The sequence below is a fragment of the Lissotriton helveticus genome, chromosome 3_1 (genome assembly GCF_964261635.1).
Source record: "Lissotriton helveticus chromosome 3_1, aLisHel1.1, whole genome shotgun sequence".
In the NCBI taxonomy this organism is placed as follows: Eukaryota; Metazoa; Chordata; class Amphibia; order Caudata; family Salamandridae; genus Lissotriton; species Lissotriton helveticus.
Window position 1 is genome coordinate 1,553,024,715 of NC_136061.1, and position 14,132 is coordinate 1,553,038,846.

A 14,132-nucleotide genomic window follows, 5' to 3' on the forward strand; every position below is an offset into this window, starting at 1 on the left:
CACCACCGGCACCGTCGTCATCCACCCACCTACTGCAACCACTTCACACTCCTCAATCACAGACTTAGATCTCTCCCCGACATACACCAGCCGCACCCCCTCCCGTCCCACCAACACCCTGACCTCCATTCATACCACTCCCATTCCTCTCTCCCCCATCACCACAGCCCCCAACCACAACGCCTCTAGCATACCTCAGCCCCAAAAGGACACACACCTCTCCTCTACCACCAGCACCTTAGTCATACACCCACCTACGGTTGATACCTCACACCCCTCAATCACAGACATAGATCTGTCACCCATATACACCAACCGTAACCCCTCCCCCCTTTCACCAGCCCACAGTCCCACTCTGTTCACCCATGACACCACAGCTCCCACCCACAATCCGCCTAACCGAGTTCAGCACCAGACCGACACGCACACAGACAATCCCCACCCTTTATCCCCCCCATTCTCAGCCCCCACTTCCACTCACTAACTAACCACACTGAACACGCCTCTATCAACTCAACTCCGCCTCCGCAAAAGAGAACCACATACAATCACACTCCCCCCCCATTCTCACCCCCATTACCCTACATGCGCCCCCACCACCACTAACATACGCCCATCCTCCACCATGCACTCTCCACCTACCACCAATACCCTCCTCCATACTATGTCATCCTCCCCCAACCCTCCAATACCCACCACCAACACAAATCCCACACTAGACTACGTTATGGCCTCCCTCCACCAGCTCAAAGAAGACATCCACATCATCAAACAACTACTCTGCTCGCATTCCAGTCACTCCTCACCCACCACCCTCCTCAAGCTCAAACAAGACATCCACATCATCAAACAATTACTCTGCACACATCCCAGACACCCCTCACCCGCCTTCACCAACACCACCCTTCCTAACAGGACCTCCACTTGGTCGGCTGACTCTCGCACTCAACGCCCCCTGCACTGGACCTCAATCCCTGTTCGCAATCGTGAAAACCGTCCCCATCGCACCTGCAACACACTATCGGACCTTGACACAGTCACCCTCCTCCGCTCCTATGACCCAGCTCCCCTTAACAACATACCCTCCACCCTCCGCACCATTCCAACGATTCATCCAAATCCCCTTAGACCCCGCACGCAAAACAACAGAATCTCTATCCTTAGTAACCTGAGAAAAGTCCCCCTCTCTATCGAACCCCCTTCCACCCTCGACACACCCCGTCTGAAATGCACCCTCCTCAACTGCAGATCGGCCTCTAGGCACTCCTCTGCAATCGCTGATCTCATCTTATCACTGGACATTGACCTCATCATCATGACTGAAACTTGGCTAACTGAATCTTCTACACCCATATTGGACATACTGGTTCCCCCCAACTACCACATCACCAGATTAGACAGGGTTGGTCAAAAAGGTGGGGGAATCGCATGTATACACAGGAGTAACCTCTCTGTCATGAAAGTAACCTCTCCCTCCCTACCCTCCCCAACCTCCTGTGAATGCATTTGCCTTGATATTATCAGTGAAGGCAAACCGATTTGCTCTCTTCACGGCATTTACCACCCACCAGGGGACAACTTTACCTTCTCGCAACAAATTATGGATTTGATCACAACCAATTCAGGGCGACAACTCACACAAATATACCTTGGTGACTTCAACCTCCACTGGAACGATCATAATGATGCGGTGGTAAATAGTCTTAAAAACTTCCTCGACGCCCTTGACCTCACCCAAATATGCAACAGCCCGACCCACGAGAAAGGCTCTATCATCGACCTTATCATCTCCAAAGAAGACTCTATCCAACTTGAATCTATCAAACCCTGTGACTGGTCAGATCATCACATTGTCACGTTCTTCATCAACGAAAAAGTCAAAATCAACCCGGTTCAATCCTTCAAGCCCAAAGTCTGGAAAAGAGACCTGAAAAAACTCAACCCAAACTCTCTACCCCCCAACAGCTGCAATATATTACTTCCTCCCACTGGCATTACGGATGTCCAATCCTTGACGGATCACTATCTCAACGCTATGACCTCTTTAGTTAATGAAGTTGCACCTCTGCAGCTAAAAAGAGCATCCACAAAAATATCCAATCCTTGGTACAACGGGAGTCTCAATGACGATAGACGGGCCATGCGAATGGCAGAGCGCACCTGGAGATCAGCTCCCTCCGCACTGCACTTAAAAACGCTGAAGAAAAAGAGAAATGCCTACTTCAGGAAAATAAAACGCACAAAATCAGATTTCTTCAGCCGTCAGCTCGACCATGCCAAAAATCGTCCGAGAAAGCTGTTTGAGCTAATCAGAACACAATCCAAGGAACAACCCCAACCACTCAGTACTCTGGGCGAAGCACCCTCCTGTGAAGACTTCGCTTCTTTCTTTATCCAAAAAACAGACAACATAAAGAACGATCTCCTCATTGACGTAAGTCTCTACCCCAAACCCCTCTGCACAGCACCCACTGAACCAAAAAACAATGCTACATGGTCATCCTTTGCCACCTACTCGGAAGAAAAAATTGGTAGACTGCTCAGTAATGTGAAACCAGCCAATCACCTCACGGACCCCCTTCCTGCCAACGCTGTCAAAGACCTTACCCCGTCGCTCCTCACACTTTGGACTAAAATTATCAACAGCTCACTTCAACAAGGGACCATCCCCGACTCCCTCAAAGTTGGACAAGTCACACCTCTACTAAAGAAACCTACAGCCGACCCTTCTGATCTAAATATTTACCGTCCCATTACCAACATTCCGACTCTTGCCAAATTGCTCGAAAAATGCGCACAAACTCAATTGACTAGACACATTAATCAGTTTGATCTACTCAACCCTCATCAATCAGGCTTCAGAGCGGACCACAGTACAGAAACTGCTATGATACACATAATTGACGACGCCCTCCAAATCCTAGATCAAAACGATACCTGCCTCCTTATCCTTCTTGATCTCTCCTCTGCATTCGACACCGTCAAACATGAGAACTTACTCGATCTATTAAACACAAGAATGGGTATATCTGGAACTGTACTCAAGTGGTTCACGTCCTTTCTACACAACAGAACGCAGAAATTCAAGAGTAACAACTTGATGTCTTCTCCAACACCGGTAACACTAGGCGTCCCACAAGGATCCTCCCTATCCCCAATTTTGTTTAACCTAGTTATGGAACCTCTCACCACCTTGCTACAAGCATCCAATGTTCAATTCCACATGTACGTCGATGACACTCAACTTTATCTCAAAGTACAATCTCCCAAAGACATTATGCTCTTGAATTCAACGATCAGAAGCACCCAATCATGGTTGGCTGCTAATCATCTCAAGCTCAATGCTCTTAAAACAGAGTTCCTCTTGATCTCACCTCCTGCGAAGATCACTACCACTCAAATCTGGCTCAAACACCTAACCGCACTCAATGTTCATCCCACCATTGTGAACTCAGCAAAATCTCTAGGCATAACACTTGACACCAACCTCAACATGCAGGAACACATCAACAAAGCAACTAAAGGGGCGAACTACCAGATCAATACCTTAAGGAAACTCAAACCCTTCCTTCCAGCCAAAGATTTCCAAACTGCGGTACAAGCTCTAGTCATCCCTCGAATAGATTACGGCAGCATCGCCCTCTGCGGTCTCCCCCTAACTACCACGGCACCGATAAGAGCTTCTCTAAACGCTGCAGCGAGACTCATCACCGGTTCAAGAAAACAATCACACATTTCCCCTGACCTGAGAGCCCTGAACTGGCTGCCTTTTGAAGCCAGAATTCATCTGAAAATCGCCTGCATCACGCACAAGGCTGTTCACCTGAGCTCACCCGGATACCTCGCCCAAAAGCTGACGATTTCCGGAGGCTCTAGAAACACTAGAGGCACAAACAACCTCCTACTAAAGCCCCAAAGATTCCGCAAGGAAAAAACGTATAAACGCTCCTTCTCAGGAATGGCACCCAGGATCTGGAACTCACTCCCCCCTGAAATCAGACTCATTTCCTCTACCATGCTTTTCAAGAAAGAAGTAAAAGCTATCCTCATGGCTAAATACACTTGAATTATTACTGGGGAGGATATTTACAGACGTTGTACCATTCAGTTTTACTAATCTTTTTTGCATTTTTTGTATGACGCGGGTTATTGACCTGCCTGAGTGTTTTACGCTATCAATTATTTGTACTTGTATCATTATTGATGTATCTGGCTGACTATGCACCCACATGTACCGTCCCCACCCCAATTGCTATTTACTCATACGATGTTCCTCTCGTCTGTAAAGCGCTCTGATATCTGCAAAGATCTTGTTCGCGCTATATAAAACTTTCAAAATAAATAAATAAATAAAAATAAATATCCGGTCTAGTACCGTAATATATATTATTTAGGAATCTTTTGAATTTTGCAAAGCTTTATAAAGAAGACTCGATTTTCTTGAGGTTTCTTTATGGACAAATTGTGGGCACAACAGCCTCCTGACGATGTCGACCACAAATAAACAAGCAAGCCTGCTTTCAAACACCCTAGGCCCACCTGCCAGTACGCCGATAACGATGCATCACATTCGCACGGAATGGCAGCTATAAAATATGGGAAATATTAATGTGCTACTAAATTACAATTTACACTATCTGATTCCATGAATATCAAATGATTCAAAATTCACTTTACATCTGCTAGAAGTCACACGAGGTTGGGGGTCTTGTTAAGAGTAAGCCACACTTCTGTGGAATTACACATTTATAATCTTATAATGCTGCACGGCGCACAAATCCTCCTCGAGTCCTCCCGATCCCAAATGAATAAAACATGATTCCTTTATCCCTCCAGACGGAAGCAGCGCCAGGAGCTGCAGTATTATGAAATATTTACAGCGGTGGCGGGGGCTACCTGTCTTCTGTTCACACCTGCTGCCATGTTTATTTCATGCTGGAGCAGCTCCACTTCTGCAGGTTTCAAGCTCCCAGCTATGGTCGGCCGCCCAACTCCACAGAGCTAGGGTGACCATACTACCCGGGCCTGGTGGTTCGGTGGTCTAATGCATTCACTACAGGGACCTGTGTTCAACCTCATGGTTACAGGTTCAAACCCCGGCGGATCCACGCAGCCTTCCATCCATCTGAGGTCGATAAAATGAGTACCATTGAGTTGGGTAGCAATAAACAGCTGTTATTTAGCGCCAAGATGCCTATGGGTGAACGTGCACTTTACATTTCCCCGGATAGTCCAGCTTTGAGAGCACTGTCCCAGCGTCCAGATGCTTTTCCCAATCTTAAATACATGTTCCAGACTCAGGACCAAGCTCATGTCATCCTGCAAAGCAGAATTGAAACATTTGCTGTCCTTTCCACAGGCGCCTCAAAAGTCTGAAATAATTAAAGTAATGTAGCTTTTTCTTTCAGGCAGCACATGAGGAGGCATGCTCTCAGCTGAGGGGAGACGGAGCGGGTGGGGGTGAAGGGCTGCGGTCACAGGGTGCAAGTCCTGCCATAGCTAATGTTATACGAATGTAGCCTGAGCCTTGCATATTAAGAGTTGAAATAAACAAGAGTGCCAGAAGTTTCAGAGTCTGAAATGTGCAGCCACATTATATCACAGTGGCTTAGGGTCTGATTATGTTGTAGCCACGGTGGCGGTGAGTGCACCGCCGCCCTGGCGGTCCGACCTCTCTATTGCGAGTTTGGCGGTCGGACCATCAAAGGATGCTGCATCTGCCAGGAATCCATGATCCCTCTACGGAGATGCAGGGGTGTGAGGCCACAATATGCTGGCGGGGCCGCTGCAGCACCACAAAGCATAATATAAGTTTCCTGACTGCCTCACTTCAATGGCGGTGAGCCTGCCATTCAAAATGTGGCGGCGAGCCTGCCATTCAAAATTTGGTGGCAAGGAAACCAAGGGTGCCTCGGGGACATGGAATGCACGCGGGGGCACATAGTGTGCACCCCTATCTGCATTCACCCCCTTTCCTGCACAGCATGGACTTTCCAGTGCATGCCGTGCAGGAGCGGGCTTTGGCATTCCCATTGCGGTGCCATTTTAATAAGCACAGCCATGGGAACGCCAAAGGATTCCCCTCCCCGCCAGACCACAAGACTACTCGTAATCTGCAGGCGGCCGCGGTTGAGTTTGGTGGTCCTGGCGCGGGGCGCTGGCGTGGTGGCCCGCTCCAGGGCTGCCAAACTCGTAATCCCTAATACATATGTTGATCAATGGCAGCCTCCAATCCTGCTACTATGTCTGGTCTGTCCCAGTTTTTGCTACTCACATTCTAGTAACCCTACACAGAGACAAATCACTGAGGCCTACAAACAGGCTCCCTGGCTCTTTATTCTACTTTTCCATGCTCTATAGTACTAGGCAAACTTTTTGTTACACAGGTGAAATTCTGGTATTCCGTAAATGTAGCATTTATTTAAAAAAAAATGGAAAGAGCGCATGACATGATTTCCTGGAACTGTAACCTGCAGGAGACTGGTTTTCGCAGGGAACATCTTGTGGGTACAGTATCATCACTGACGAGATATGTCTTGCTCAAACTAGATTTCTGTTTTTTGTATGAGAGGTATGCTCTTCCGAGGAGTTTTCATGAGAAACCATCAACCTACATTGCACACAATTTGTATGTTTCTTATCATTTTCATAAGATTTCACACAGAAAAAAGAATGCTATTTTGCCAACACCATACTCTGAACTAGTATTACCTGGAACCATAGATTTTATTATTGCAATGGTGGTAAACCGACTTATAGCACATTAGAAATGCAGCGATAATTAGTCTATAAGAAGCACAATGAGGTATGATGGTTAAAAATAAATGTATTTCCTATAATTAGGAAAAAGGACCTCTCATACGACATGCGTGCATTTATGTTGATGGGGCTGCTGCCATTAATTGCAGTTTTGATTCAATGTGATTCATGCCGTGGGCTGATGTTGGTCACTCTCATGCCCACCTGGATTTGGTAAATATAGTTTTGGGAAGATCGCTCTGGTGTTACCTGAGGTTGATGCTTATAGTCTGCGGATGATCACAGTGTTATTCATTACTTATCGCCACGAGAACATTACTTTTTAGGATGTTCCTGTGGCGCAAGGGGCTTCACCTTAGTTACAAGGCAGTGTTAAGCCACTTAACTTGGCTTAACGCTGCTTTGTAAATAAGGCCTTCTTTCACACTATGCTTAGCATGAAAGGGGAGGGCAATGAGTGTTGCTGTGGGCGTTCCACCACAACACCCATTGATTCTGACGCTGCATCCTATTTACAAGGGAGGCGTATATAGGAGACAGTGCCAGAATGAAGACCAGGGGAAACCTGGTTTTACCCTGGCACAAAACACATGAAAACAGCAAAAGGCCAATGATTGTTTATGTGCAGGAAGGTCCCCATTCCTACACACAAACAATCATTTTTTTTACCCCGTTTACTGCTTCGAACGTTCAGCGCCAGTGCTGAACGTTCGAAGAAACGGGTGCGGCCGCGACGGCCGTTGGACGTGCGCAGCACCAGGGAGGTAGCTCATGCGACGTCCAACGGCCGACGGCAGCAGCGATAGGGTTAAATGCCGTTTTGCAACTTCTGTGTTTGCTGCATGAAGCAGCACACATAGAAGTTACAAAACGGCATATAAAGATGGTTTATGTGCAGGAAGGGGGACCTTCCTGCACATAAACAATCTTCCCCTGCACGCAGACAACCTTGCATTAAGGTGCAAGGGTGCCTGCGTTGGCGCTAGGCTGCTAATTATAGCACCAGTGCAGGGGAAAACGCTTAGAGTCTGTGGATGATCACAGTGTTAATTATTACTGGAATCTTACAAATGCAGGGGCATATCTACAAGCCCCTATCGCCACGGGAACGTTACTTTTTAGGATGTTCCTGCGGCGCTAGGAGCTTCACCTTATTTACAAGGCAGTGTTAAGCCACTTAACATTACCTTGTAAATAAGGCCTTCTTTCACACTATGCTTAGCATGAAAGGGGAGGGCAATGAGTGTTGCTGTGGGCGTTCCATCGCAACACCCAATGATTCTGACGCTGCATCCTATTTACCAGGGAAAACCTGGTTTTACCCTGGCCCAACGAGGAGAAATGTTTAATTTCTTCTCATTTTTGCTGTTTTCATGTGTGCTGTGTTTGCAGCACAAATGAAAACAGCAAAAGGCCAATGATTGTTTATGTGCAGGAAGGTCCCCATTCCTACACACAAACAATCATTTTTTTAAAATGCAGTTTCGCAACTTCTGTGTTTGCTGCATGAAGCAGCACACATATAAGTTACAAAACGGCATTTAAAGATTGTTTATGTGGAGGAAGGTGGATCTTCCTGCACATAAACAATCTTCCCTTGCACGCAGACAATTTTGCACTACGGTGCAATGGTGCCTGCGTTGGCGCTAGGCAGCTAAGCATAATGCCAGGGCAAGGGAAAATGCAGGGCTGCACCATATTCTTGTAAATATGGTGCAGCCCTATGCTTCTCAAGTGGCAGAGAGAGGCGTTAACCCAGGAAGGCTAACGTATCTCTCCGCCACTTCCCTTGTACATATGCCCGCACTTTAAAAATTGTTTCTCTCGGATGATTGGCTGCGGATCCGTATGCATAGTGTCTGGGTGATCCCACAAAAATACTGTGCTAGAGCTGATTATTTTATTATTATTATGTATAAAGCATTCATACACTCAAGAGAATCTAATACATACTTTGTGGGCATAATTGCTATGAAATACTGAAAGTCTTCCCCCCTGAAATTTAGAAAGAAAAAAAGTAAAGAAATGGGCACCATGGTATTCTAGAGGCCTGGACGGTGACAGGAGGATGCTCAGAGCAACGGAATGTACGTGGAGGGAATGTATGACGTTACAACGCATACATTTATAACGCATGCCTTTACAACACAGGGGCATATTAGCAAGTGCGTCATCACTGCTTAGCTGCACTTTTCGCCACTAAAGCGGCGATATTTTAATCGCCCTATCAGCAAGCTGTCGATAACAGCTGTTAGCGACAGCTTCCTGGCGAGAGCGACCGGTTTGGGTACCGCTTTGCATGTCAGCGATATTTATCGCTAATGACGTGCAAAGTAGGCATTGCCAACTTCATGGCAACTAAAAGCAGTCGCTAACTCACCTTCCCCCTATCACCAATGGCCGCGAAGCGATGAAATAACTCATGCTAACTGCGATTATCACTTGAATCTTGCACCAGCAAGAATCCTGATTTATGCATGCTAAACATGGGGGGTGGATTATGGTGATACGACCACAGGGTCGTATCACCAAGGCTATCGCCGTTTTGAGTACAACATCGCTGTTTTTTTGACACCAAAACATGGGCTTCTATTGGAACTCTCAAGGGCATATTATCAAGCCCATTATCATCGCTTTAGCAGCAGTTTTCAGCCACTAAAGCGGCGATAATTTCAACTGTTTCTTGATAATATGCCCCGAAATGCTTTAATCGCATCAGCAGTTTCCTCAGTACTATCAAATAACTTCCTACTGATTCACAAAAGATATAAAAAATCTCCCTCATCAAGCACAAAGCCACACACAGTGGCACACCAAACTACCTGTTTCAAAAACACAATATCAAGATCATACACTTTTATGGGCTGTGGCATTCCCTCTCACGCTTGGAAGTGGCTTGCCTTCTTCAAATCGGGAAGATCTCAATCTGTGTAATCTCACCCAAAAGAAGTGCCTTGTTGGGGTCCCACAAGATCTTCTCTTAGCCCTACAATTTTTAAAATATGCATTGCCCTCTTGGCCCAAGTCAATACACTTTTGGATTGATCCTTTTTTCAGACGCTGAAGACACATACGTTTTCATCTCCTTTGTCCACACTATCCTCATCACACAGGAACATTTCTCTAACTGTACGACTACAGCAGCTTTTTGGATACATCAAAATCATGTAAATATCAATGGGGAAAATAGAGAAATACTTATTTTTGAGCATGCTCCATGATATGCTCCTCAGCCTGATGGCATCAGGAACCAGGGGCTCCTCCCTCATCTTCCAAAAGAGTCAAAAATCTTGGTTTCCTGATCACTCCTGTAAGGCCCAAGTGAATCAATCCACATTGTCTTATTTTTTTTATTCTGAAAATGCTAGAGAAATTCATTCTATTGATTACAATGTCCTCCTGTAAAACCATGTTTCAAGCATTAATTTTCTAGCTACTAGATCACTGCAACTCTTTCAATTTGGGCATGCACAATTATTTTTTTAATCGGGACCAGACCACTGAAAACAGCAGCCTAATTCTTGGTCTTCCCCCACAATCAATGTCATGGTCTTGATGAGATCTTCGCTAATAAACCATCAAAAACGTGTTCTTTTTAATTCCCTCTATCACCTATAAAACATTTGACCACATTGATCCCACCAACTTGGGTTCCAAATTCAAGCTGTACTACCCCACTCGACACAGGATTGAAATTGCTTTCCATAAGCTTCCTAGAGAAATAGGAATATGATTCTCTGTGTGAAATGTACACCTCTTTTGAGCAGGGCTGTACTGGGAAACCAAAAGCCGCCCTCGCAAACATGCTCTAACAGTCTTGCTCCATATGTCTCCTTGCCCTGTCTTTCTCTATCCATCATTCTATTCTGTCTCTCTCTTTCTCTCCTCCTCTCTGATCGCTTTCTCTCCAACGTCCCCTTACATCCTTTTTTACTTTTCTTCTCTTTTGAAGCCTTCCTGTGCCTGCTGCAATTAACCTCGAAGAGCTGGTAATAGTGGCAGAGTTATCAGGAGCCGCCCTGGAATTTCAAACCTGGTGTCCGAGGGCTCTAGCCCAACACGTATTCATTCCAAACTCATCAAAATGGCCCCCATACGCAATGAGTACGGCAGCCTTATATGATCAAAGCATTCTTTCTACACACATGAGAGACTAAAGTTGGATACAAATCTGCCAAGCATGGCCGGCACAGGTAAGAGCGTTGGGGCGGGAGAGCGGGCGGGGTAGGGGAGAGTCAACAGACGACAGGACTGGTACAATGAAATAAAAAAATTAATAAAACCACTTAACTTGCGCTCTCGCCGCATTGGCGATGCAGCCAGCACAAGGTAAGTGGTTTTATTTATTTATTTAATTTTGCTTATCCAGTCATCTGTCGACTTCCCCACATTGCCCCGCCCCACTGGCCACCCCACTTACCTGTGCCGGCCACGCCTGGCATCTGCCCGCCCAGCTCTCGCGATCAGCACACAAGTGAAATCCCCTGTGGAATAAATGGCCTGTCCAGTCCTGCTTTTGAGTAACTAAAAAAAACACACTGTAGCATCCATATATCCATATGAGCAAGAGTCTGTATGACTAGTTCCATTCCTGTCTATAGGCAAATTTACTATTTCTGTGTTTGTACACTATAAATGCAAATTTAAAATATATCACCAGATATGATAATTGACTGCCAACTTGCTCCTGCTAAAAATTATATTCCATATTGTACCATCTATTGTTTTTCAAGTAAAATGTTGTCTTCTCATGTAAAGTACTGCGACACCCTTATATAAGACTTCAACCAACTAAATAAAAATCCTGAGTGAGCTTGATGCACGCATTGCTGAAACTGTCACTTAAAAAGGTTTCATTGGTACGATGATCAAAGTATTTTGGAAATGACTCTGGAACACTTAGCTTGGTTTGCTGCACGCGGCATTAGAATGTTCTCTCTGGGACGTTTGTCTGTGGTTTGAAACAAGCAGTGTTTAAAATAGTGGTATGTTTAACAGGGTGTGAAGCATGCAGAATTGGAATGGTGATACTGGAATGCCTGGCTGGAATGGATGCAAACCGTGCTGAAATGATCACTTTGAATGCCTAGCTGGAAAGCGGTCTAAGCAGTGTTGGGATGACCGCACTCATGCTTAACTGTGCTTAATACATGTGCTGTAAGGAGGGCGGCTTTACAACACTTACCTTTCGATGATGTTTGGTGCATGCGGATCTTCTTTGATGCCACAAACTGCAGCACCTTCTCCACATTTTCTCTCATTTCCTGTGGACTACCAGGACTTCCCTGAATCCCGTTCAGTCTTTCTCCAGCTGAGAAGAGAAACAACAGTTATTACTATTATTCTTTCTTTCCTTCATTTTAACATCCAAGTAACTGAACGATAAATGCAGGATTCCACCTAGTCTAGTTCAAACTGCTGCACAGAATATACTGCACCACATACAACTGACAGCTTATGGAGTCACTAGGTCTGCCATGCCTCAGAGCGCATGGGGGCACAGGAGAGATGTCCTGCATATATGGTGGGTTTGGCTGCAGATAAGGGTATTCTGGAAGAAGGTAAAGAACTACTTAAGGAGAGTGACTGACTTAGAAATCAACATGGATACCAAATTTATGGTACTAAGTTTAGGGGGAGATTACACACTACCCAAGTATGTGAAGATGCCGTGTGATCCCAATCTGGCTGTGGCCAGACGTGACATCATCGCTAGTTGGTAGCTAGCTCAACCTCTGGCATCAGCGACTGGTCCCACAATGTAGACTGGTGCAGGAAGGCAGAAAAGGTAATATATCAAAATAGGGGTCTCTGATGAAGTTCACAAAGATCTGCGGCAGCTTTTAGAGAAAAGAAGCACTGCTAGAAGAATGATGGGCACGGTATTCAATTTAAATTGTATAGGACCGATTAATCTACGACACCAACTTCAAATATGGTGAAAATCATCATATCTGGTCGGTCACTTATGGTCTTCGTCTGTTAAAACTTAAAAAGAAGTTTAAATAATAATGAGCTAATGGGACACACATTGGCACTTTGAAACAAGATCCACTGGTTTTACCAATGCTTGTTTGACAATTACCATCGTCACTGCAAACCCGGGACTGTCTGATACGACTCTGCCTACCATGTTTTGTGTCCTAGGGTTGTGCTCAGTGGGAGATTAGCCACAGGGCCACCTGAGCCCAAAACTCTGCACGTGCCCAACCCCTTACTGTGCACAGCCTTCCACAGTGCGCAGCAGTGGGAAGGCCCTGTGCCCAACCCACTGCAGGCAACCAACCCCCACTGTGCAAAGCTAATGACCTGCAAAATGGTGGTTTGCAGCAGAGTCTGGCCTATGACTCGCCATTGGTCATTTAAAAAAATGGTTTCCTTGTTACAGTGGAACCAGTACCACAGTACCATAGGAGTGACCTTGCTGGGTACTAAACTACTAGGTGCTAGTAGAGCTATATTGGTTTGAATTTAACTTATGGCAGGGTCTTTTTGGGACCCTTCCCCTCCAATCCCACATGGCCCTAGGGGTCAGGGTGTACCCATATTGCCCCCTTATGTAGCCTCTTGAAAGATTTTCCAGGACTCAGGGAATGAGTACCTGATTCTTGTAATAGCAACTGCACCAATTTCTTCAGTGTTGCGGCCACCCAATCAGATCATTCAGTACCAGAAACTGCAGCACGGTACTGAAATGATGGAAGAGAGAGAAAAAGCTTCCCTCGCCAATCGGAATGGCCTATTTCTTTTAGTACCACTGCAGTTCTGCAGGACAGATTTATCAAATCAGAAAAAGCATTTGCAATGCAATAGGTCTCGCATTAGGAAAGTGTGAGCTTTTGGTATTGTAAATGACAATTTGAAAATATAAAAATTAATACCATTGTTATTCACAAAGCCAATAGCTTACACTTTCCTATTGCGAGTCCTATTGTCTATGGCAATGCTTTTTGGTAGCAAGCAAGGACAGTGCTGTTGTGGTGCTGAGTGATGATGTGGTTGGGCTGAGTGATGTGGTGGTGTATTAGAGTGATGTGGTGTTGTATTAGAGTGATGTGGTGGTGTATTAGAGTGATGTGATGGTGTCCCCGAGTGATGTGGTGGTGTCCCTGAGTGATGTGGTGGTGTCCCTGAGTGATGTGGTGGTGCCCTGAAGTGATGTGGTGGTGCCCCTGAGCGATGTGGTGGTGCCCCTGAGTGATGTGGTGGTGCCCCTGAGTGGTGTGAGTGGTGTGGTGGTGTTCCTGAGTGATGTGGTGGAGTTCCTGAGTGATGTGATGGTGTCCCTGAGTGATGTGGTATTGTCCCTGAGTGATGTGGTGGTGTCCCCGAGTGATGTGGTGGTGTCCCGAGTGATGTGGTGGTGTCCCCGA

At 45.9% G+C, this 14,132-nt stretch overlaps 1 protein-coding gene across 3 annotated transcripts in view; it reads right to left on the reverse strand.

The window, feature by feature from the left end:
• The window catches only part of DIXDC1 (DIX domain containing 1), a 422,480-nt gene that overhangs the window by 217,358 nt on the left and 190,990 nt on the right, over positions 1–14,132 (reverse strand). For all 3 annotated transcript variants that reach the window (XM_078682305.1, XM_078682303.1, XM_078682306.1), the window contains one exon: positions 11,945–12,070. In XM_078682305.1, the coding sequence (XP_078538431.1) occupies positions 11,945–12,070 (126 nt within the window). The remainder of the gene's footprint in view (positions 1–11,944; positions 12,071–14,132) is intronic.